The sequence below is a fragment of the Accipiter gentilis genome, chromosome 1 (assembly GCF_929443795.1).
Source record: "Accipiter gentilis chromosome 1, bAccGen1.1, whole genome shotgun sequence".
NCBI classification, from domain to species: domain Eukaryota; kingdom Metazoa; phylum Chordata; class Aves; order Accipitriformes; family Accipitridae; genus Astur; species Astur gentilis.
Window position 1 is genome coordinate 16,051,493 of NC_064880.1, and position 24,876 is coordinate 16,076,368.

General features: G+C 45.1%; 1 protein-coding gene across 9 annotated transcripts in view; it reads left to right on the top strand.

Moving 5' to 3' along the window:
- ERBB4 (erb-b2 receptor tyrosine kinase 4) overlaps positions 1–24,876 on the top strand; it is a 645,972-nt gene that overhangs the window by 231,602 nt on the left and 389,494 nt on the right. For all 9 annotated transcript variants that reach the window (XM_049809033.1, XM_049809016.1, XM_049809051.1 and 6 more), the window contains exon 2: positions 14,937–15,088. In XM_049809033.1, coding sequence (XP_049664990.1) covers positions 14,937–15,088 — 152 coding nt within the window. The remainder of the gene's footprint in view (positions 1–14,936; positions 15,089–24,876) is intronic.

A 24,876-nucleotide genomic window follows, 5' to 3' on the forward strand; every position in this document is an offset into this window, starting at 1 on the left:
GGGTGGCTTTGGGGAGCGTGGGGCTGGCACCCCATGTGCCCCCCCGATCTGCTGAAGTCTCATCCCATCAGGGGTCTTTTCAAGTCTGTCACCTCCCCTTTGCTGTAAACAGGGATTCCCCCCCCTTCTAAAATATGAAAATATTTTGTATTATCCCAGTGATTTTATAGTATCCCAGTGATGCGTTTCTGAGGTGTTTGACCAAATATTATTAAAACTCTGCAAGGGCTAATACTCCTGGAAGTAGCGCGACACCTTCCTGTGACATTGAAATAATTTAGTAATTTTACAGTACATTTGAATTTCAGCGTCGCTCACCCGCTCAGTTTCCATTAACTTTGCATGGAATTTCTTATGTCCGTGCACACAAGCAAAAGTGTCAAGTTTCTCCTTCATGCTCCAAAACAGCCACCTGAATCACAATTGTGCTGCAGCTAATTTTTATTAATTAAGCTGTTCCTAGCAGTCCTAGCTGGGTTGTGCTTTTTTTTGGTGGTTGTAATAAAAACCAAATGCATTTAGCAAGCACAGTATTAAGAAGGGAAAACAAGGGAGCCCTGCTCCTGGGAACTTCTCTGTGGCCAGTGAGATGGTTTTGGGATGGGTGTGGGTATTTTAAGGATGGGGCCACTGTATCAGCAAGAGGTGCAGCGCCAGGCTCATTACCATCAAATTAGCTTCACTGACCTTCACTGCCATTTACCCGTCACAGGCAAGCAGCTTCAAGGACATTTTGCAATGGGTAAATTTGCACTGAGCCGCTCCGGCTGGACGTGCTCCCGCATCACTTAAGCACACGGCCGTGGCCAAAGCCCCCGGCACACGGTTTGGCTGGGATCACATGCTGGGCGCCCTGTGTCCCCCGCCGGGGCTCCCCTTCCCACCTCCCTCCCATTTCCCAGGTTCAAGTGAACTGGGTCATCAAGTGGAGCAAGCAAGAGGAAGGTATTAATGAAGCGGGGACCCCGAGAGCAGCCTCCTCACAGAGGGCTTGCATTGGGAAAATTGCTTCTTGGCCCTTTCTTCTTAATGAGGCTGCTAATAACGTGCCTGTTGCTTTCTACCCAGTGTTGAGGAGTGAGGCGCCTGTCATTCATCCACCTTTCTCGGTGTTTGTTTATGAAAATAAAATCAGGCGGGGAGGTCTTCGGGCAGAAACACTGTCACCTTCTTGTGAGAGGCAGGAATATGAAGCTGCTTTTGGTCTGTGGGAATATGTCATTCACATCTTCAAAAAAAGCAACGAGCCATCTGCTGTGTCTTTTCCTTTCATCCCCCTTGCCTTGGGTTAAGAACCAGAAAACAGATTATTTTGGCGCATCACTGGGACACCTTATTTTAACAGTGAGCTAACGGTCGCCCTTTGCAGGATCAAGGTGCCCGTAAATGTCCTCTTAAGAGGTCAGGAATAGTCTGGGAATTTTCTGAGTTGGAAAGGGTCAGGGAATGTCTTGCCTACAGCCATAAGAAATAAGCCCAAGGGCACAAGCTGGTGGTTGCTCTGGATTGTTTACCGGTGGCCTTGCTGGAGCAAGCAGCATGGCAAGGGAGGAATCCCTTGTGAGGAAGGATCACAGGTGGTCGGGGTGGGAGTCTTCTGCACCATACTCAGTCTCGGAGTGATTTTCTCCTGCTCTCTGTATGCTACTGGCTGAAGCTTTAATCTGTGCCCGGATTCTCCTGGTGCTGTTACCGCTGTTCCTGGGGCAGCTCCAGTGTTTTACAAGGCATTGCCTTTCCTTCATCCCAACAAGTTCCTTGGCATTTTGCTGGTATGTGTCCGTTGTGCTGCTGGTAGTGTTTGCAGAAAAATGACCGAATACCAGCTGGCAGCCTGAGCTGGGGCCTGGGAAGTCAGTGAAAGGCTTTATGGCCATTTGCAGCGTTAAACCCCTCACCCTGCTCTTCCAGTCTCTTATGACTTCCTCCCAGGACTGCCATATTTGCCATAGCCTCCTTGGGCCCTTGGCGAGGTCTGGCCAGTGGATTTGGGCAGCTGGTTCCCCAGGCAAGGTCTGTGCCTGTTCTGCATTGCTGTCTTTTTGCTAAAGCAGCTTTCTTTGCCATGCCTGCAAAGGAGACCTGGCTGGCTGCCCTGGGGTGGGCATCTCTCTTCTTGCAGGTAAAACAAGAATCAGCCCTCCACAGTTTCTGTGTTTCAGTGAAAAAGGGCCAAGAAAATAGCCACGCAGGCTCCAAAAAGACCAACCATATTTTATATTTATATATATATATTTTTATATATATGTGTGTGTGTATATGTGTGTGTATATACGTGGGAAAAGCTACATGTGATGTGTTCCTGCGTTCCACATAGAGCAGCAGGGGAAAACCCATGGCATCACAGTGTTACTTATGACTGGTTTGTGTGATGCTGTGAGCGCAGATGTGCATTCGCTGTCTTTGCTTTCTCCTGCCTTCCCTGATTCCCCGCCAAGGGTGTGCAGTTTTGCCTGAAACTGCAGTTATTAAGGGAGGCAAGCTCCAGTACTGATTACTCCAGTGATAAACCAGTCCTGCTGTTGCCGAGTGGAGGATTCAAAACTAATGGTGCTTCTGCTCCTGGGATTTACCATTTGGAAGATACTTTATTGCTATCTTGTGACATTTCCCTGCACTTTTATGTTCATTTATATAACTGTTTTCTCTGATTTATGGCATATTTTCTTCATGTATAACAGTGTCATAAATTGTGCAGCCCTACTTTCAATGGTTATGAATTTGAGATGTTCGGTAAACTGTGGGATGGGGGGGGAGGGCAGAAGCCTTTTGAAGAGGCTTTTGATCACAATGCCAAACAAAATACACTGTTCTCTCAATACAAATCTGAAGCAAGCATCAAAATAAGTTGGCAGAGTCTGTTTCTTGACTAGCCAGCCTGTTATGTTTTGGGGGGTTTTTTTAAGTGCAAAATGTAGGTTATTCACGTATGATAAAAGGATGCATAAGGCCAAACCCACGCCGTGGTGACATTTGTGTGAGAATCCCTGGGAGCTCTGTTACCCAAGGTCTGCAGAGGTTTTCAGAGGAGCAGCAAATTAATGTTCTTCTTTTCATAAATCTTTCTCTTTTCTCTTCTTTTTCTCTTCATCAATCTGCTTTTTCACTTGTTATTTTTTAAGACCTTCAAACAAGCTCAGATATCCAAGGAGTGTTCAGCAGCCATCAGAGATTCAAAGCCTATCAAAGCCACTGGTCAGGCCAGTGAAATAAAGACGTTAGGTTTTGATTTTGTTGGCATCTTGCTCTGTAGAGGAAGAAAAACAGCTCATTTAAAAACCGCTTTCTGAGTTCAGCTGTCAGAGAAGCTTTCTGTTGACCTTTACAAATTGATACCGTCACAATCAATGAACAGAAGTTTAAGGGCATTCTCTGGGGCAGGGGGGCAGGAATAAACCCAAACATTTATAAAATATATATAGAGTGCATTTTAAAAAGCCAAATGGAAAGTATTAACAGGGAGCATACCTCAGCAAACTGATCTGTAAAGAATTCATAATACGTGATTTTGACAAGTATGGTTACTTAGAACTTACCTTTTGGGATGATTTCTGAAAGTACATGAAATAAAAAATAAATAGGCCTTGAGTTAGTGCAGCGCAGCAATAGGTTGGGCAAGGAAAACAATTAGAGATTTTGAAGTCGCTTTGCCAGATTTGACTGCAGGGGAAGGGTCTTTGAGGAGCAATTTCACTGCAGCTTTGACTCGCCCCATGTCCCCTTGCAGCCTTGGAAAGTTAAACCGTTTACAAAGGCTCAGTAGGAAATGCATGAAGAGGGGCAAGTCAGTCTGTGATTTCAGCTGCCAGCTCACTCATTTTTAAATAGTCAATGAGACAAACTGGAAGCTCATCAAATGCAGACACGCAGTCCTCACCTCCTAGTTAAAATAGGCAGAAGCTTCAGCACTGCAGGTGTTTGCCCTGAATATACTGTTCATGTACAATGAGGTTATCAATTCAAATGCAAGTCCATCCTCTGCCCCCTTTGTACAGATTTAATAGCAGCCTATGCCAGCAGTCTCGGTGAGGTTAAAAAGTAGTCGCTTTACTTTCTTAGCAATGGGAAAAACCTCTCAGTAGTGGTAGAGGTATGGTTTTATACGGCATGACCATACCCGCAAATGGCCACTGTGCTGCTGTTCACAAGAGCCGAAGCCCTCAGCGGCCTTGGAAGAATTTGTTGGGTGGTCAGGCTTTCATTTAGCTCTTTATTTTTGTTATGTTTAATTTAAATTGTGCAATCCAGGACTTGGTTCAAAACATGCAGGTTTGAGAAGGTGGAAGTTTGGTGTTCACTTGCACCACCTCTAAGCATACCTGGCAGCAGTGCCGTACATGCTTAGCAACCTGTATGAAGCTGTTTGTGCAAAATGGGCATGAACTACAACAGATGAAAGATTGTCTGTGGCAGAAGATACTAGCTTAAAACTAGGCTGTATGGTTTTAGATGTAATGTATAGGAGTAAAAAAGGTTCTTGTGTAGACTTTAGTTATTGAAAGTTTGTTCTTCCTGCCTATAAATCGGTGTCTGAAAGCACTTGGTTAAATAACATAGGCATTTAATTACTTAGTTTAGCTGTGGGCAATTAGGAAAATATGACCATTGGTTTAAGGAAGGCTTGTGCAAGAGAGCACTTTAATTCTTTGACTTGATGACCTTAATGTATATGACCACCACAGACCCAGGGACCTGTTCCCTGTTCCCAGGTCCGGTGTGGTTTGGCTCCAGATGAAGTGCAGCATCCACCCATGGACCCAGCTAGCCTCAGCACAGCCCCTGCTTCTCCCTGCAACTGCAACGCAGTTCCCCTCGTCTGTAGTAGGACTTCCAAGTTTAAGTAATTACTGTTTCAGCTGTCTTACACGAGCTGAATTCTCCTGTCTGCTTGACAAGGTGATCGTGTTGCTCAAGAGCCTGTTATTTTCATCAATGAAAAAGAAACTCCATGTGGTTTCAACTTAATAGACCTATGCGCATCGGCTAAAATAGGGTAGTTTCTTTAACCACATTCTCCGGTGTTGTACGGTCACCTTGAAGCACTTGGGCAAAGCAGCTCCAAAACATTGGGTTTGCTCTTGCCTGGTTGATGGGGACACCCAAGCCCTAGCATAGCCATATCAGGTGCTCCCCGTGAGATGTTGGTTTGCTTTATTTCCTGAATGTTTTTCCATGGACTTTTTCTTTAAGCCCCGCTGCTGTTTTGTCTTGCATCATTGCCAGAATCTGGGGAGGCTGTTCTCTCTGAAGCAGTCCGTTTCTTCATATGTTTAAATTTCATGGTTATTTTAATCATTTTATTAGGTGGTATTTGGGTTAGGTGATAATTACTAATGTAATGCAGGAAAAATTTCTGTGGGAGATCTTCTTTTATGTCACAAGTGGCTTGTGCTTACCCTGTAACGATGTGGCGCAGCGGTTGCTGTGTGCTTTAGGGGTGACTAATTACCCGCAGTTACATCAGCAGATATAAAAGCACCTGTCCCACCTACCCTGTCTGAGCTGTATCTTTTGCATAAACGGTGCTTAAATACTAGTAAGTAGGATGTAAGGGCTTGTGTGCATTTTGCCAAGTGTATTTTAAATATTGTACAGGCAGCGAGGATTGCAATCCTGTTGCCATCGTAGCGGCTGCCAGCGCTCCCACTGGATTTCTCAGGCTGAGAATCAGGCAGAAGCTGAATGAATGCGCTCCCTTGTGCACACACAAACTTGGTGTGTTTGTACAATGTTAATTAAAATGCATTTAAGTTGAGTGAATGCTTGCGGTATTCAGGGGCCCTCTGGGGAAGATAAAAAAAAAAAAAAAAGCGGGCAGGCGAAGGACCCCGGCTGTCGTGGAGCTGCATGAGTCCTGGTGGAGTGGCAGGAGCTGCTAGGGAAGACAGCTGCCTCCATAGCACTGTGGCAGTGCTCTGTGCAAGCTAAGCACCCCTGGGCCCCCAGGAGAGCACTGCGGGGGGGGAAGGAGCCCTTCATGTCCCCAGCAAAGCAGCCTGGTTTGTGAGCTGGGAAATGATTTTGGGCCAGCCTCACAGCAGATGTTACTGGTATCCCTCACTAAATTTATTTGTGTTGAAGACACACATACAAAAACCCAGTCCAAGTGCCTGGCTCCCCTCTGCTCCCCCTGTTCCTAACCGTGTATGTGTTCACCTGGTGCTTGTGGTTTGTCCTCCATCATCTTCGCCCCCGCTCCTTCCCTGGCATTGTAAAAACAATCCAGATCCTTCTCGCTACTGAGATCTGTAGAGATTTCTACCACTTTGCTCTGGTAGGGGGCCAGAATACGCCGTGATGCAGTGATGGAGGGAGACGGATCTCACGAGCTGCTGTGCTGAAACGGGACTTGAGAAGGGTGAGGGTTGGAAAGTGGGGAGAACAATGTTTGTAAGCTCTCTTAGGCCTTCAGCTTGGCACTTCGCTCTGTGTTTAGCTGCCTAAGAACATGTGGCCTTGTATTACGATCGTTTATCTGCTTACTAATGTTAGAAAGCATTGGTGATGGTCTTTGGTACTGTGTGGAAAGATTTTGGTTCTTGCTATTAAGAGCTAGATTCACAAGCATAATTTTGAGTGCTGCACTCAAGTGGCTGAACTGGAGACTAGTGCAAGATTAGGCTGTCTGTAATGGTCTTCACCAACAACAGGGAGAGCAATTCCTCTGTGTGATGGTTCAGAGCAATGGCAATGTTTGCGTGTGCTAACTTGCACTCTGAAGTGGTATTTAATTTCCTCGGGGAGGAAACGTAGGTCAGTTGGAAAAGGGGTGCTGGTGATATTCTTGATCATACTGGGAGACCCAGTAAGGAGGCTAAATTGGAAATCTGGCAAAAGAGAAAGGTCCTGCCAGTACTTAGAAGTTGGAGGGCAGAGGAGACCAGTGCTGTATTTCAGAGCTATTTGAAAACCTTTTAACTGTCTCAAATGAGGCCCTACCTGAACTAAGCCAGGTGTTGGAAGTAGAGACCTCTCAAATCTTTCTTAGATGATGTCTATTAATTGCTTGTTTAGGTTATGTACTTCATTGGGAACTAAATTGCAAATGCTGAAGATATTTCATAAAGTAAGTTATTTTTTGTATCCAGTAAGAAAATTCCACGCTCCTCCTAAAGCTACCATACTGTATATAGGTGGCCATATAAGAAACCTTAAATTTTAAATGCATATCTGTCACAACTTGCATGCCAGTAATTTGCCAATTTGGCTACAGGAGCTAGCAAGCACCTCCTTGGAGCTGGCCTGATGGGGGCGGCAGTGAGCAGTGCAGGGCCATGTTTCACTCCCGTGTCACCTCCACCGCTTGGGTTCCTCGCCAGCTTGGAGGCTTATCTGCTGTCTCCTCCTCGGAGCGGGCACTTCCAGATTCACAGCAAGACCTCAAGGAGAGCCACATGATAGAGCAGATGGCAGATGACTAATTTGGCAATGTTAGATGAGTGGAAATTGTTTGCTTTAATTGCTTGTCAAGTCCAGTACCTACGGTGTAGTTAAGAAGCAACTATTTACCCTCAAAATAGAAGGAAACAAGGAAAGAAAGTGTGTGTGTGTGTGTGAAGAGTAGGGAGAAAAAGGGAAGGAGAAGTACTCAGAGAAAATAATTTGGTACAAAAGCCTGGGAGGGGAGGAACCATTGGTACAGCTTTTTGTATTAATATATGCTTTTTTTTAGTGGTAGCTGTGTGATAGGTCCTGCAGTACATTTTTCCCATTTTGTCCTTTCCAGTTGCTCTATCATAATATATACATGACAAAACCAAAAGAGAAACAATGCTGGAAATGATGGCATAAAGGCAAGCGGATGACAATGGCTTGACGTGGTCGGTGCAGGCAATTATCCTTGAGATGTTGCAGTATAAATCTAGTCAACATTTTGATGCCATTTTTTAGTTGGTATCAACAGGAGTGCTACATCAGTAAAATAAGCTGTGTAGCATCCACCGAACAGGTTTTGGAGAGCTTGGTGCAAGGAGGGGGTGCCATCAGCTCAGGAAAGTGTTACCACACATAACTAATCCTTCTTGGTGAAGGTACAATCACTGTTAGTCTTTACTGTGCCTATTTGTGTTCCTGTTCATAAAATTGGGAAAGAGCTTCCCTTTGTAGGTGGCATCTGATCACCCTCTACTGAAGGTGGGACCATCCTGATAACACACACCCCTGCAACTTTTCTGGAAGTGCTGGGAGGCTTTCACAGTGGCATATGAAATGATATTTGGGAGTTCAGCAAGCAAATGCTATCGTGCATTGGTGCTATCAAACCAGGACCCTCTCCTCCATGCAAAGAGAAGAAAGGTTATAGAAGTGTTTCAGAGTGTCCTTTTAGCATTGCAGATTAAAGTCTGGATGAAAATTATGGTTAATTTTTTAATTTGATTTTATTTAGCAGTTGTGGAGAGCTTAACTTGGAATAGCGTTCCCAGGCTTGTGTTTCTGGGCCCTTGGCATGTCTGCATGCAGGTAGAAGGGATTAAAGCCATGATGGTGTGGCTCACAGCTGCCGTGGGCCAGCCTGTACTATGTCACCTCAGTCTGATGACACCCTGATGGACTGAATGGTGGCTGGATGGCAATTCTCCTCTCATGGCCGTGTGGCTGTCTAGAGGTTCATGACAGTTGGGTTTGATTGCATGCAACTGGATTCAAATGGGATGATAATTTTCTAGCATAGAGCAGACCTCACGGAAGCAAAACACTTGTCCTAGCTGAGCTTTTAATTAGGAGTACAGAGAAAATTATGCTTTCCTTCATTACAGTCTCTCACCTAGGGAAAGCAAGCCTCTAATTTTAAAACACTCTCTAAAACCACTGAGTTTACAGGAAAATGGCTGGTGACCTCAAGGAGTGTTTTGCCTTCTTCCAGGAGACATCTGCAAGACTGTAAATGCAGGTGGTCCCTCCCTTCATTAGGATGTGCCTAATTGCAAGAAAAATCAGGGCTTTTGCAGCTCATTCAAGTAGAGCTGTAAAATAATAATGAAAGGATTAAAAGTGTGTTTACCCCTTCTTCACTGTGCATACGTGACAGGGTGCCCAGGCTGAGAGCGTGCAGCATAATGAAATGAATGGGGACTGCTGCGGCATTGCTGGTAATTAGTTGTTCCTTAAGGGGCTTGAGTATTTCCCCCCACCTGGGGGTCTTAACAAATTGCCACGAGTGTTTGCAATTATTAATAAACAGTTATGTTTGCTGCCTTTCAAGAAACCCTGATGATGGTGCTGTCTGTAAAACATAACTAATTAAGTAAATAAGTGGGAAGTATGGGAAAAGAATGTGTTAGAAAGAGATGCTGACTGTTGTTGGGCTCGTCCTGTCTGGGATGAAGGAATGTGTGATTCTTTTTTCATAAACACGCTTATGAAACCAGTGAGTCTGAGAGGTGAGGCCTCCTCTTGCATTTTTGGCCCACTTGACAAACTGATCAAGAAAGAGAGGTTGTGCTGCAATCAGGTGGAGGTTGGTGTGGGGCAAACGTGCTGCTCTCCCGCATTCTTGCCAAAGAGATAATAATAAATGTTTTATGATTCAAAAGAATATATCCAGATGCTTGAGATGACTCTCTTGGACCTGGCCACGAGGCTGCCTCATCGCTGCTTGTCTGAGAGGAGTGAGACACTGGCATTTCAGGTGGGGGTGACCATGCTGGAAATGATGGGATTCACTCTTCCTGAGTTAACTCCAAACGTAGGCAAATCCAGAGAGGGGTTGAAAAAGAAATGAAACAAGTTGACCTCCTGTCAAAAGTTAGTTTATCTGTTGAGCTGGGAGGATTATAAAATCCATTAGTATTACAAGAAACAGAACTAGATGGAGTCAAATGTGGTTTCTTAATTTAACATATAGATTTATCATCAACAGAGCAGAGCAAAATAATGGCCTAAAAAGCAGTAGCTAAAGGACATTTTTAAATGCCTCCATTATTTGCTACCTTTAAGTGAGCATCCAAATGATTTGGCTTTGTTATAAAAAAAATGTGAATGGGAAATTAATTTCCAAGTCATGCACATGAATATTGATGAATAAACTAAATTCAATTCAATACAGGCAATTATTACTTCTGTAATTGGGGCCATTAGGAGCTGAAGCTCTTTTCTGTTACTTGAGGTAGCTGGTAATAAGTAAACAACGGAATGTGAAGTGTGAATGTGTGAGTAATGCCTGAAATCCATTTTTTTGATGGTCAAGCAGCGCCCTACCCCAGTGCCCACCCAAAATCACCCATGTTTGGTGTGTAGATGAGAAGCAGCCATGGGCTGACAGCCTGACTGGTCACTGTCACTGCCGGTTTGGAGCTTCCCATATGGGAAGGTGCACATCCTTCAGCTTCAGGATAACATTAGTGGTGGGTGTCTCTGGGCACGTACACATGCACGCTCTGTGAGGTTTGTTGGCAGAATATAGCAAGAGAGGGAATGGCCATGTGTGTATTGGTGGAGAGATGTGTTTGAGAGCTGCATGGCATGCTGGTAAGCTGGTACAGGCTGTCAGTCAACAGCTCGCTGGGGTTTCTGTCAGGGAAAATGCAAGGAGATGTCAGGTTTTCCTGGTCATGCATTGAAACGGCACTGAAGGGTTTCCCTCATTGAGATGCCTCTGTAAGACCTGAGCGGGTCAGGAGTATATGTGCTCAGAGATGCTCAACAGTGAGCGAAGCTGCAGACTGGAGGCACGTCTTGAGCTGCTACTTTTTTGACCTCTGTTAGAGTCAGGGGAATTAGTATATTTTATTAACTAGGAGAGGTTCTGCTGCAGGGGCTGCTTTTAATGTAGTTTTTATTTTCTTTCCGCTCATCAGGTTCTGGGGCTATAGAAAATAACGTGTCTAACAATATACAACAAAGTGCTTTGAAGAGAGTTTATGAAATACAGATTATGGTGGTTTTGCATGGCATGACAAGGAAAGACGTTTTGTTGCGCTCATGTTTATGCCTATATATGGCTGGAGCATCCCTGAAAATATGTAATATTTTGGCACTTAATTTTAAAGAGCTGCTACAACATGTAGATGCCTGTTGCTGTTCCAAGAGATGAGCAGGAGGGTGAGGGGGAGATGTTTGTGCTCTCTGTCGAGCTTGGGGGCAGAGGGACTGGGGATGCTGTGCGACCCCAGCTCAGCTCCCACCTCACACGTGGTTACTTCAGTGCTGCTTAACTATTTTGGCAAATCAGATGCACAATGATTGATTTTGCCTTGGAGCAGCTGAGAACTGCCTCCTGTGGCTCAAAATGGGGGGATAAAACTTACTGGTAACTACCAGTTCACAGCCTGCTTTCTGGCCTGTGTCCTTCCCCGGCTTGGCTCCCTGGCGTGCATGGGCAAGTAGGAGCACCTTTGTAATTGTACAGGGCAGCAGCATTTCTCCCTCATGGCAGGAATGGCTTTTTACCCTATTAGTTGTACTTTGCCTTAAAAAAAACGCCAACAGGCTATCTAATCTCTCTGTTTTAAAGGATTCTTTGCAAAGGATGGAGTTACTGTCCCAGCTCTATCTTCCTGCGAGTGATGATTGATCTCATCTGCTTTTCTTAAATACTTTCACAGTTTTCTCTTTTGTATTTTGAATCTGGCATAATTATTAGGTGCATCAAAAGTATATGTTCAAAACCCATGCTGTAAAGCTGAGGCACAGAGAGATTAATGGCTTATAATAATGGATTATTAATGATCCATGGTTATACCCCCATTTGCTTTGGGACTTCAACTTGTTCTGCAGCTCAGGGTTCTCTCCTGCTGCGAGCACTGTTTCTGCATCAGCTGCACTGCTGGTTGGGTACTGATGGCAAAAAATCTGCACTGCTGCACTCCAGCATTGATGTAGGATAGTTTCACTTTTGGTATATGACTTGACATGAGGCAATCTGTAACCAGTTTCTTTTTTTTTTTTTTGTTGTTGAGGGGACATGACCTGTCAGGACAGTACTCAGCTGCAAAAGCCGATCTAGGCCATGCAATAGTTGGGAGGATTGTTGCTGGGCAGTGACTTTCCCTGGTTTTCCAAATTTTGTGGCAGACTGGGAGGAGCTGGGTTGCATGTACCTTTTGCCACGTATCAGGCAGGCAGCAGAGGCCCAGTTGTGAGCTGAAACAAGGAGGTGTTTTGTGTAACTGAGGAACAGAGGATATTTCTCTTTTTAAGACATAAATTAAATGGCTTGGAATTAGCATGAAATAAATTTAAAGGATCAACGTGATTTCTTCTAAATTTGCTTTTAGTTATCCAAAAGAATTGATTTCCATAGCAATATCAAAAGCTGTGAGTAGTTACTGCAATGGTTTGCTTGTACAAAATTAATCTCACTCAAATAAAACTTGCAGCCCCAGTTTACATGTGGGCTGGCTTCACCCCCATTGAATCCTTTTGCCAGAGCAGGCTCCAGGTGTTCTGCCTCCTTACAGCAACAAATGGCTACATTAGCTTTCGGGAAATGTCTAATGGATGTGCAACATGAAGTATCAGTGTTGCAGTACATAGCTTTATTAGCTGAGCTGCTGGAATTGTTTTCTAAGCTATGCTGATCATTAGCACCGATTGCAAAGTGGAACAGAAATTATTTATTAGTCCTTGGAAGCCTTAAGACAGAATAACACTTAATCGGCTGGAAACACAGTCAATCTTTTTGTTATAGATGCTGCTGTGTTTAAAGCAGCAGCTAACAAACTGATACGTAGCGACGGTTTTAGAAGTCTTCTGACAGGGACAGGCATGCATCTTCCTGAAGGGTGGAGGTGCTTGTACAGCAGATCTTGAGATTGTTCTGAATGAAACTTTAAATATGAGCTAGGACAGGGCTTTGTATTTCAAAAAGATGTGCCATCCCCTAGCAGCAGTGGTTAATCCTTCCAGGTGTTCCCACTCCAGCAGAGCTACGTCAGGTCCCAGCTGGACTGTCTTTCCATCTTGGGAATCCCCCAAAATGGCTATTAAAAATATTATAAATAAAATCTTGTTTAGGTATGTTTTACTCTGTGTCGTAAGGTTTTACGAGAAAGATTTCAAAATGGGAATGTTCGTGCTTTAAGTTAAGCCTTGAAATGAGGTAGTTTTTATTTCAAAACCTGAGCAAACAAACCAGTTTTGTTTCTCTGCAACACAGTATAAGGAATGTATGCCAAATATTTCAAGTTTTTATATTTACCAAGGACTCTTGAAATTTTACTTTCACCAGGTCATAGAAAGAAATAAAAAAAAATAATACAGCCTTTACAATATTTACCTTGGTAACTAGACCAAATGTGTATTTGGAAAAGCAGTCCTATGTAGTGCCTGTTCACCTTTTGTCCAGGCTTCTTAGCCGCTGGAAACACAAAACCCGAAAATGATCTGATAAAACCTTCAGCCCATGAATGGTTTGCAATGAAACCAGCCCCTGCTATCCCTCCCCGGTGAGGAGTTACGGTTCAAGAGGAACAGATTTCTGCTGCTGTTTTTAGGGCAGAGGGAGTTTCCTTGGGAGAAAACTCCAAGCAGTTTGTGGGTTTCTGGCTTCCTCCTGAAGCCCTTCTCCAAGATGCTGCTTGAAGCTCGAATTGCTCTGCCACAAGAGCAGATTGTTCTCTGCTGCAGTCTCTCTGCTGCAGAGCAGAGATGAGAATTGTTCCCATTTCTATTAAAAAAAAAAAAAAAAAAAAAAAAGAAGAAGAAAGGTGGGGGATGTAGTAAGCAAGCAGTCAGTAATAGTAGTACTCAAAAAAACTAATTACTTTTGATATTAAAAAAAAAAGACTGGCATAATTCAAAAGAACATGTTTTAGCCATTTTTACTGATTATGCCTCCAGTCATGGAGAGTTTTGTTTGTACTGATCAATCCAGGAGTGGGAATGGCTCCAGAAATGCTATTCTGGTCTGGCTCATATTTTGCATAATATAATGCCCATTTCAAAAGTTTGGATATATTCATATTAATTTGCTCGCAGATAAGAACAACCCACAAGCTGATGGTAATCAGGAAGAGTAAGTGCATGCAAAAAAAGCCCAGCCCCACACTTGACCATTTAAGTAGCATTGCTGTCCTGGTAGGCTGAGAGCTGTGTGAAAAACTGCTGTTGTAAAATGCTGCTTCTGTGTTTCTTTCCCGCATTCATTTTTGTCATTGCTTGATGCACGGCAAGCTAGTAGACTGAGCAGAGCTGCGATGCTGCAGTAGCTTTCAAATGGACTTCAAAATTTAGAGCAGAGTAATATAATATTAAAGGGCATCTTCTGAAAATTAACTGTATTAGGATGGTGTTTCCTAACTCATCTGACACATCTCCACTGTACGTTCAGATCTGTCTGGTGACTTGTGGAAAGATGGTATGTTTTTTGCTATTGTCTTTCTCCTATTTAATTGTATAAAGCTGGGAAGAGCTGGGTTCTTAAGGAAAGTGATGGGGAAAACAATGTTGGGTATAAGCCTTCTGGTCAGGTTGCTCTTGGCTTGTCCAACAGACTGTTCTGAGCATCAGCTGAATAGGGAGAATGTTGGAGTACCCAGGTCGGCTTGGGTGCATGGGTCTCTCCAGCCTTACATCCTTTAGTCTGTGATTGGCGCATCTCTGTTCAGTGTCCGATTCTGTCATTGGCAGAACTAGTAGGGACTTTGCCGAGACCTGGGTTTGACCCTTTAGGTGCTGGGGTCAACTAGTCTTGCGTTTTTCCTGCATTTCTGCATTTTCAGCCTTTCTACATTTGGTGGTAAATACCAGCACTTCATCCCATTTGGTGAAATGTGTTTAAATTGCTGAGATGATCGTGGACCATATTTGTACCTTCCTATCTCTGGTCCTGATATTCAAGTATCTTGTGCTGGGTTTTTTTGTAGGATCCAATCCTATGAATAATTCAGGATTTTTGTTACAATTACCTGCATCCCTGTATACGAACTTTATTTCCTTCTCTGCTCCTGTGCCCCTCTTCTACTCATCCTGATTGTTTGTCGTGTGTTTTCTTGCAGTGTGTGCCGGCACTGAGAACAAGCTGAGCTCCCTCTCTGACCTGGAGCAGCAGTATCGGGCCCTGCGCAAGTACTATGAGAACTGTGAGGTAGTTATGGGCAACCTGGAAATCACCAGCATTGAGCACAACCGAGACCTCTCCTTCCTACGGGTAAGCAATCTTTTTTTTCCTTCCCTCCATCTTGTGTGTTTAGGGGAGTAGCTACAGGTGTTGGGCTGCAGAAGGGCAGGTTGCTTTCCTACCAGCTCTACTGCAATATAAGAGGATAATAAAATGTCACAGATGTGCAGAGAACAAGAGCAATGTCATTGCTGTGACAGATGCTCTGAGTATGCGTCATTTAGATTTATGCAGGACTCGGGGCAGAAAGCCATGTCACTACGCAGAAGGGTGACACCTTGCAGGTCTCTATCACTGTGTTGCCAGCAGGTATGGAGCAGGTAAGATAGGGTTGAGGAAGGTCAGAGAATCATGCAGATAAGCACTGGAGGCTTGAAGAAGCTATATATGAACTGATTGATAGACTAAGCAAAGGAAGAATTCTGGGCAATGTTTGTGGAGCATTTAAGGAAAAAAAAAAAAAAAAAAAAGGTGATTGCTGAATGAACATAAAACCCTCTTTGTGTACAAGACTGGAGTTATGAGCTTAACTGAATCTCCTGCATCCAGGGGAAGCCTGTGATAGATGAAGGCTGTCCTGCCACTGTGGAGTCTGGGTTGTACGCTCCCTCAACCCTCTTTACATCACATTTTGCTTAAATATCATGCTTTGGGGTTTGCGAAGAAAAACATTTCAGTGTAGTTTGTACATTCCCTGATAATGTGCTAGGGAAAGGTGAATGCCGAATTAAAAGAATTTGAGCCCACCATTATTTGGCGTTCAAGACTAATTAAGATTTAAGAAAAATCCCAGTAAAGGAGTGATCCGGTGCACTCAGGTGGGCATCTGAGGATGCTGCAGACAATGTGGCTGCAACTTGGAAGAAACTGGTATGTAGGTGTGACGACCACGGCAGAAAAGGCAGCCCATGGCAGTGTGGTTGCAGGCTGTGCTGGTCGCTCTCCAATGGAAGAAGTCAAGCCATGACACAGATAAGGGTTTACACTGCTCATATCATATGGCATCGCTTGCATATACTTCTGCAGAATGCTAATGTCATGTTTCAAGATACGTGTCTGTATGTAACTGGCATTTTCATAAAAAGCACTTAGGCGAGTGGTGAAGTTTAAATCCAGCAGCAGGAAAAGGGCGGCAGGAGTCTGCCCCAGCAGGTTGTGTTGTACTCAGTCATTCAGTTTGCCGGGTCTCGGGTGAACCTAGTGCTCAATTTCAGTTTGTAAAAATGTGAACTTTCCATTAGAAGTTCTAAAAAAGGCAAAGCAGATTCTTCAACAGCGTGTTTAGTTTTGCTTCGTGTTAAATTTGTTGGGGATTTCACAGGATTTCTACTCTATACGTTGGCCTATATTTACTCAAAGTGTACACCAGGCTGCTAAAAGATCTGCAAGCAAAATTCAGCTACTAGATAAATCTGGATAAAGTTTGGGGTGCTAATTGCACTCAGACTAACAGGTTGCCTGTTAATTTGAGTGACAAATGCCCAGGAAGTAAATGCTATCTATACATTTCACAGTTGTGACAGGTGGGGAAAACACATATGCTTGTGCTCTGAAATAGATACAGCCTTGGTGCAGCTGGACTAATGTTTCCCATCATGTTAGACAGGCAGCAGATAGATACCTCCTGCGAGGGCAGGATCCCCACACTGATCAGGCATTGCTGGATTCTCAGATGCCTCCTGAAACCCCTGACTGGGCTATTGTGCATGGCTCGAATTCACCAGAGATGGTTCTCACGCTTTGGCTTTTCTTCTTTCTTATGCTGCCTGCTGGTAGGTAGGGAAAGCAAATTATTTGGAAATTAGGGAATTAAAGTTCCTTGTGGAGAACTACTATAAGCAGAGTAAAGTATTGGTGGAAGGTGGGCAGTAAAATCGGCAAATGAGAACAAGAAAGGGCCCTGTGTAGTAAATGAAGGTGGCTCAGTCACTTGTGCTTTTTGGTGACAGGTACTATCACATTTTTATTAGTTTTGTTACTTCTCTTACTTGTGTCTGCCCTCTCACAGATGTCTCAGCAAAAAGCAGAACTTGAAAAAACCCCAGCAAACTGGAAGTCTAGTTAATATGATAAATTGTAGTCATTAAAATAGAAAACCAAACAGAGGAGAACATGTTCTTGGGGAGGCAAATAAATAAATAAATGTTGGCATATTTATGCCGATAATTCGACATTCATTAGTTAGGCAGTATTACTTGTTTTATCATTTTAAAAATGGTTTTAATGGCCAAATGAAGGTGGCAGATGGGAGATAACTAAAAGAAAGGCTGTTTGTCTCTCTCAGACTTAAATATGGTGAACTCATTGTGCAAGATGATGCTCCTCCAGCCTGCTCCAGTTTTCCTTAGTCTCTGCTGCAATAATTGCACTCTCCTTCCACCAAGCAGACATCAGGTAGGCAGTTGATGCACCCCTGGGTTACCTGTATGTCTGGCTGACGAGTACCATGGCTTTGTGTGCCCACCTGCGTTCTCGTTAGTGTTCAGCTTAGCTGAGCAGCCTCTCGCTCCAGGACAGAGGGAAGACCTAGTGAGCTAGGCATGCTGAGCCTTTTTATCATGCAATAATAAAAGAATACCATAAATGAATTGGAGTGAAAAAAAACCCCATAATTTTATTTACCCTGCAGAAGAGCATTAAAAGATCAGCATCCCATCTCTCATATTTATTTAGACGTTTATTCCCTAAGTAGATTTGCTTTATGTCTAGGAGTTAGGTCTCTGGATATCTGCTGATTAAGACTAAAAAGGGCTGCCTATCACCTGAATGAAGTGTTCAACCACTTAAACTTCCAGGCCTGCAAGCGAGTGCATGGCTTTGAGATCATGAGGAGCTTCATTTATGTAAGAAGGGATTGCACATACCAGTGGTGTTTTTTCCTAGCATTCTTGTATGTGTGCAAAACAGGAGTACAAATCTTCTGGTTTTGTTTTATGTATTTTATTTTTGCTTCTAGTTGTGTATTCCTTGCTATTCCTGGCTTGGTATTCCTTGTCCGTGGGTGGCCAAAACAAGGGTGAGCAATTGCAATATGAAATTGTGCTCTGCATGTGCTACCCTCCAGGTCCATCAGCTCTGTTCCTGCTGCTCAGTGCTTCTCTGCATCGCAGTCGCAATGGGAGTCCTGGCAGGGGAAAGGAAAGCTCAGTAGGAGGAAAAAATGTGTCTGAGCCCGAGTGCTGGGAAAGGCAAGATGTTTCTAACTGCGGGTTGATAGCTGGTTTTCTTTATTATTCTTTTGAGGCTCAACCTACCCACAGAAAATGTACACTGGGGTAATTCAGTCTTTGGAGTCCCTCCACCGCAAGCTTTGGCAATGAAATGAGGCTTAGGTTAATGCAGCACATTGCTGCTGGAGTAGCAACTCCCTGTCATGGCCAAAGCAGGCTCTCCACTGGCTTAGATGCTGCAGTTGGGAAAGGCACTTACTGTTTCCAAGAACATGACTGAACGGGGCAGGACAAACAATTGGGTGGAAAACAGGCCCCGAGAACTCCCTTGTCCCTGTCACATGTCTTAGGCTCACCCAGCAAGTCAGCAGTGACAGCGGGAAGAGGTTGGGCTCCATCTCCCACTGCTTCCCAACCCACTAGCATCCTTCAACTGATTGCATGGGCCAGGCTTTTGTGCTAGGACTAGCTCTGTGAAACTAGATGAGCTTGTTGAGGTGGTGCGTGTCTTGAGTTTCATCAAGGCTAGAGCCGAGATTTATTTCCCTGCTTCAGATTTCAGAAAAAAAATATCTTGAGAAAAGCTCAGATTGTGCACTGGTTCATATGGCAAATGACTGTTTGGTTTCAGAAACAGAAACCTATTTTAGTTTCACTTGGCAAAGCTGAGAGTTTGTATTGTGGACAGTTCTTATTTCTTAATAGCATCTCTGTATTCAATTTTTGAAATAAAATACGCAATTAGTATACCACAAAACAATCTTCTGCAAGCACTGTTGTTCTGTTAAACACATTTGGTAAACGAGAGTTATCTTTGACTAATCCCCAGGCTTTTAGCAATTCACGGTCAGTAAATTGTCTTCTCGCGTCTGGATTTTATTTAACCATTCAAATTATTTATTTTTGAAGACATGACCAAAGTTCTGTGCTGTTCCCTGCAACAACTCTCCCAAACGATTATGAAACTTATTTCTAACTGCAATCAACAGCCTTCAAAAATGATCTACCACCACTTTATAAATTCTTTTTTCATTTACCTCCATGGTGCCTCTGTAGCACCCTCAGCCACAGCTACATTGGCAGCTATCTGCCTGCCACTTAACAGGGTGGGCATTTCATGGTGGGCAGGTTTACAGCTGCTGCAGTTACTGCAAAGATGTATAGCCTCATCTTCCCTTTGTCAGCATACATAACTGCGTGCTTGGTGAAAACCTGCACCGACCCATACTTGTCACTTCCCTTACAATCACGTTTAGACTTTGTGGCATATTGAATTTGGGAGTTTGGGCTTTATGTATTTTTGCTTCTGATTGTGTTATAGCCTTGGAGGAAGTCTGAGTCAGACCCCTCTGAGGGAGGAGGACTGCCAGAGCAGCCGGGGGAAGAGTTGGTTGCAAACGGTGCTGCCATTCAGAGCTGCTTCTGGTTAAGCTTTTAGTTAAAGTTTTTTGGACTTTTATCGAAAAACGCGTCAAAGCAGACTGTTGTGAAAGCTCCGGCAGCAGAGCTCAGCAGAGACATGGGCATGGAGAGAGAGTTGGCAGTCTGAACAGAGGTGTCGGGAAGGGGAGCGCAGAGATGGGAGGATATATTGCCTTGTCCAGTTTGCTCAGCGGATCATTGTGATGATACGTATTGCTCCTCAAAGCCTGGCAGCACAGCTCTGCATCCTCTTCTGCAGCAAAATAGTATCTTAATTCCCACCTGACAGGCTTCAATAAGGTCCCATGTCAGCAGAAAGGGAGTGGGATGTGGAGTGTAATGCCCGTCAGGAGTTCCCAAAAAGAGAGGCTATGGGGTGGCTATGCCTACATGGAGGGGGATTTTGCCCAGAAGTGCTTGGAAAGCATTGCAGTCTGGCCCTACACCAGCACAGGGATTTTGGGGGGGTTTGCTGGGCAAAGATGCCCTGTAGCATTTGTCCCACAGTGAGTTACATCAGGAAAGGCTTGTCAGCCTGTGTTTTTTCCTTGGCTGGCAAGAGGCAAAGTGGCCTCCAGGTAAACACAGACCTGGAAATCAAATACATGTATTTATGTATTTGTAATTGCCCTGCCAGGATCTTACCCATTAGAAAATGAAGCATAAAGAGCCAAATAGTATTCCAGCAGCGGCCTGAGGGGCAGGCCTCTGTGTGCCACACAAATCCAGGTCGAAAGAGGATACCTCCAATTTGCTGTGTAAACCTGGCTAGGGCATGCTGTGCACACAGCAATAAACACAACTGCTGTGCTGTGTGGGTTACAAGAGACCAGTGGCATGCCGGGCCATGCTTCTGGAAGGGACAAAATGTTTTATGCTAGTTGTGATCAGCTGCCAACTGTGCTGGATAAACCCGAGCCGTATTTAAAGTGAGTTGGATCCAAGACTCCAGAGGGTGGAGTGGGAGCAGAGGCTAACCGCAAAAAGCATGTGTGATACAGCTCTTCTCCAGGAGGACAGCTTCTTCTGCCATTTTCCATTGCTTTTGCAGAAACAGTAGCTTAAAATAATCCCTGTGGTTTAAACTGGTCTCAAAATGACCGGGACGTATTGTTTGCCAAGGTGAGGAATGGCACGGATTTGCGGGGTCTTCCAGACCCGTCCTGTGGTCAGAGGTGGGTAGTGAAATGGGAAGCCAATGCTGCAGCCGTGGTGAGTAGCTGAGTGTAATTGGTGAGTGAGTATTTGGTGTTCCCATTGTCCTCATCCCTTGATGTGTGGGACAGCACCTGGGTGGTTGGTGCCTGGTCCTTGCAATTGAAGATGAATGTCACATGCCACGCAATCCCTAACGTAATCTCACCCAGCTCCATCCTGACCCCACCACTCCGAGAGCCCCCCAGCTAGTAGGTAAAAGGCATCCAGTGCTTTCTGGCCTAAATGGGTTCAGAGGTGTTACATTATTTTTGTGCTCCAGTCGCTTATTGCCTTTATGTTACACTGATAGGAAAGCATCCACATGTCTGCAGCACCTATTTTCCCGTGCTGTCCCAGTCAGGTGTCTGTAATGCAGATATGCCCTTGTAGCTCCACAGACTGCCCTTAGCGGCCCCTGTGCCCCCCTTCTTTGGATTCTCAGAACCCCCTTTTCAACAGCCTGTCTGATTTCAACCCATTTTTGGTAGATACAGGACATGGTACCGCTCAATTCCTACCTCTGCCAAGGCCTCTTTGGTGTAAGCCTCTAGCTGCTGCTGGTGCACCTCCTCTGCTAGATGCAATGCAGCAGCACAGGGACCCTATTCCCACCTCCCCTTCCTTCCCCCCAAAAAGCTGCCTGCACGGCCACCAACCTCCCGTCTGCCTCCCTCCCTGCCTTTCTGTCAAGATTTCCCCCTTGCACTGGGCCACGCTTGCCTACTTGGGGAGACAATCCCAGCTGGCTGACAGCCGCCCTGCGCCTGCCGTGCTGCCCCTGTGCTGCGGCGGCTGCTCCCTCCCACCAGACCTCCGTGGAGCTGCAGAGCACTGAGGGGTGACCCCAAGCCCTCTCCCCATCTCCTGTGTCCTCCTCACCCTGTCGTGACAGCCCTGCTCACCACGCAGCTATTTCTGTCCGACTCTTGCTGAGCCTTTTTTTGATGTTGTTTACAAACCTGGCAGCTTTGTCTCTCTAAGCAGCAAATGCTTTTGCTAATTCCCCACAGCCAGATTTTGACTTGGGTTTTATACTTCTCCCAGCCCTATTCTTTTATTTTTATACCTGTCCTGGGCATTGCAACAGGCAGAATTAACCGGGCTGGGAGGCTCCTTTCTCTTTTGTACACACCACTGACCTCCTCTCCCTAAAATAAACAGAAAAACCCAGTTGCGCAGCCTCTCTTTGCTTTCTCCTCCTTTCCCTACTAGTAACACAACATCAACAAGCAGCCCAGGTCAGCTCTGCAATGGAATTTGGGCTTTGCTGTCGACTGGGAGAAACTTAAAGACTCTGCAAGCTGGTGCTTTTCTTCTTGAGTCAGATTTTTAGCTTCTGCAAAACAAACGTAGAGAAAAATTAATATACAATTACTCCTCAAGCTGGGTTTGCCAAGCCGTAACCAAATATATGTACATTAGCTATTGCCCCATTAATTTAGCAATTATTTTTGGTGGCTTTGTATGGAAGATAAAGTTTCAAATAACCACTTGTGTTTAGGAGGAGATTTTTGTGTTGTGGAAGTGCAGGCTCCTGTTTTGGTGCAGGGATGGACTGTAAAGCGGCCTTTTACATCTGTGTGCGGCAGATGCTGCGCGGTCCCCCAGGAAGCATTTTTTGGGGAGGTTGTAATGGAAGAGGGCTGCAGACAATGCCTTTTTCCAGAGGAGCCTGGGTCTGCTGGTGATGGTACTGGGCTGCTCCTCACATCCCATCTGCTGCAGGGCTGCTCTCGGGAGTGCTGCCGAAGCTGCTGGGGCACTAGTGGCTACGTTCCCTTGCATCCATATCCCTGTGATCAATTTGCTGTATAAAACACATGCCGTCATGCATGTGGAGTGACTAGTAAGTGGTGTCAACAGGCCCTTCGCTGACCCATGCACACCCACGTACGGGATGTTCAGAGAGGCTCATCACCTGCCAGGGCTCTGGGAGGATGTAGGGATGGATCCCAACGTGGGGCTTTGTTTTCCCCTTCTCCGGGTTGGCAGTGGCCAAGAGGTTCCTCAGCTCTCCCGCAGCCTTTGCTTGTGTCCACTTCAGTTGAGGGGAACATCCTTCAGCTGTATCACATGTGGGGATGAGAGGTAAGGATTTGAAGTCCAGGATGATTAAGGACTCTGTTTAAATTGTCTACTAGCATTTTCCTTTCAGCTCCTATTGTATGGGAGGCACCCCACCTCTAGCCGCCTGGGAAGCCTGTCTGATTAATGTGCGTGGCAGCAGTAGCAGGAGAAAGATAAAAGAAGCCTGACTTAAATTATTCAGAGTAACCCAGACCCACGCACATGCTCAAGATCAGTAATACCCTTTTCACTTGCTATCCTGTTTTCCTGGTTGCAGCGAAGCCACCCTTTGTTAGGCAGAGCAGAGCACTGGAGAGGTGATGTGGGGCAGGTCCCCCATGCCCAGGGGCTGCACCAGTCCTCCTCGCAATGTGAAGCAGGGGTCTGTCCTTCTTGGTGGTCCTGCTGAATCTCATGAGCCCCTCAGGCAGCTTTTGGGTGCTGCAGGGGTACCTGCAAGCCCAGGTGGGTGTGGGCGGCACGGTGTGGGAGCGCTTTGACTTGTGACGGGGTGCCAGCCATGGCTGCAAGTGATGTTTGCCATTCAACAGTATTGTGAGACCCATTGCTGGGAGATTGAAGTGCAAGAGGCCCCAGTATCAAAAATATGGCCTGGACATGGGGTTCACCGCTCCAGGTGGAGTGCTTTCCAGGTTTGTCAGAGGTAACGCAGTGGATGGGTGCTGGCTGGCAGCAGTTCAGCCTGGGTAGCATGTGGAGGATGCTAATGGTAGGGGAAAGCATTTGGAGGAGCTGGTAAATTCTACCATCATCCTGGGAATACCACGGAGAGGTCTAGGGGCTCTTTGCTTAAACTGATGAGCAGTCTGCAAAATAGATTCATTCCTGCACTTTGGTCGTGTATCATCAGCAATAGCTAGGAAGGCTTTTTCCCTTTTTCTTCTCTCCAACACAGATCTTGTTCCATTCCTAACAGCCCGCTATATGGGGCTGTATTTCTGGGTACATGCTGACCTCAGCCCTTCCCTTCCTGATCAACACCTGCTGGGGGAAGCACGTTACTCCTTGGGCAATATCTGCCAGGGATCTTTGAGGTGCAGGTAAACATCCTTCCATGGGCTGCCCTGTGTCGGTCCAGGGTAGCTCCTGGGCCAGCACTGTCACCTCACTTGTCCGCTGTCTGACCTGCCTTTGCCTGTCCATGGGCAGCCGAGTGTCTGACAAACTGGTTGTGCTTTCCAACTGGTCCTGGCACTCTGAATCTTAGCCACTGACAAAAATACAGATCAGGAGTCAAATTCTTAACGGGAACAAAAGCAACTGTTGAGAGTCATGGCTCTGTCTAGGCTTGCTATTTTTTTTAATTAAATACAGACTATTAATTTATTTCTTTTCCTATTGTTTAGCGTCTCATCAGACTCTTCCGTCTGTTTGTCCGTGAATGGGTCTGATGCTGTCAGCTCCTGTGTGTCTGCAAAATAGGTGTGGCTAAGCCAGAACCCAGAAGCTGCTGTGATGGGTACTACAAAAACGCTGGTAGTGGAGTGGAGGAAATTATTAAAAATAAAACAGTGCAAACCTTAATTAGGTGTTGTTTCTCTTAGAAACTCATCTTCCCCCTAGGCAAGTGAAACCAATTATGTCCTCCCTTTCAACCACCTTATGCTGTTAATGATCTTACTCTTGTACATGTAAACCTCTCCCCTACTGATAGGATTGGAAATGGTGGCCTAATTGAAGCTAGACTAAAGCAAACAATGGAGTAAAGTTAAACTAACCAAAAGGAAAAAAAAGACAACAACCAACAGACTAGTTGCAAAGACTTTTAAATTATAAATGGTTTTATTAGGTTATAAAGCAAATGAGTAGTTTTCTTCCAACCGTAGAAAGAAAGGTTATTTGGTGTAAATGGTGCGTGAATGAGTTTTCAAGCATAGTCTTAACCCTAGCTAGAAGATGGCATAAACTCCACTGCTTCACGCTGTTCACTGACAAGCTTTG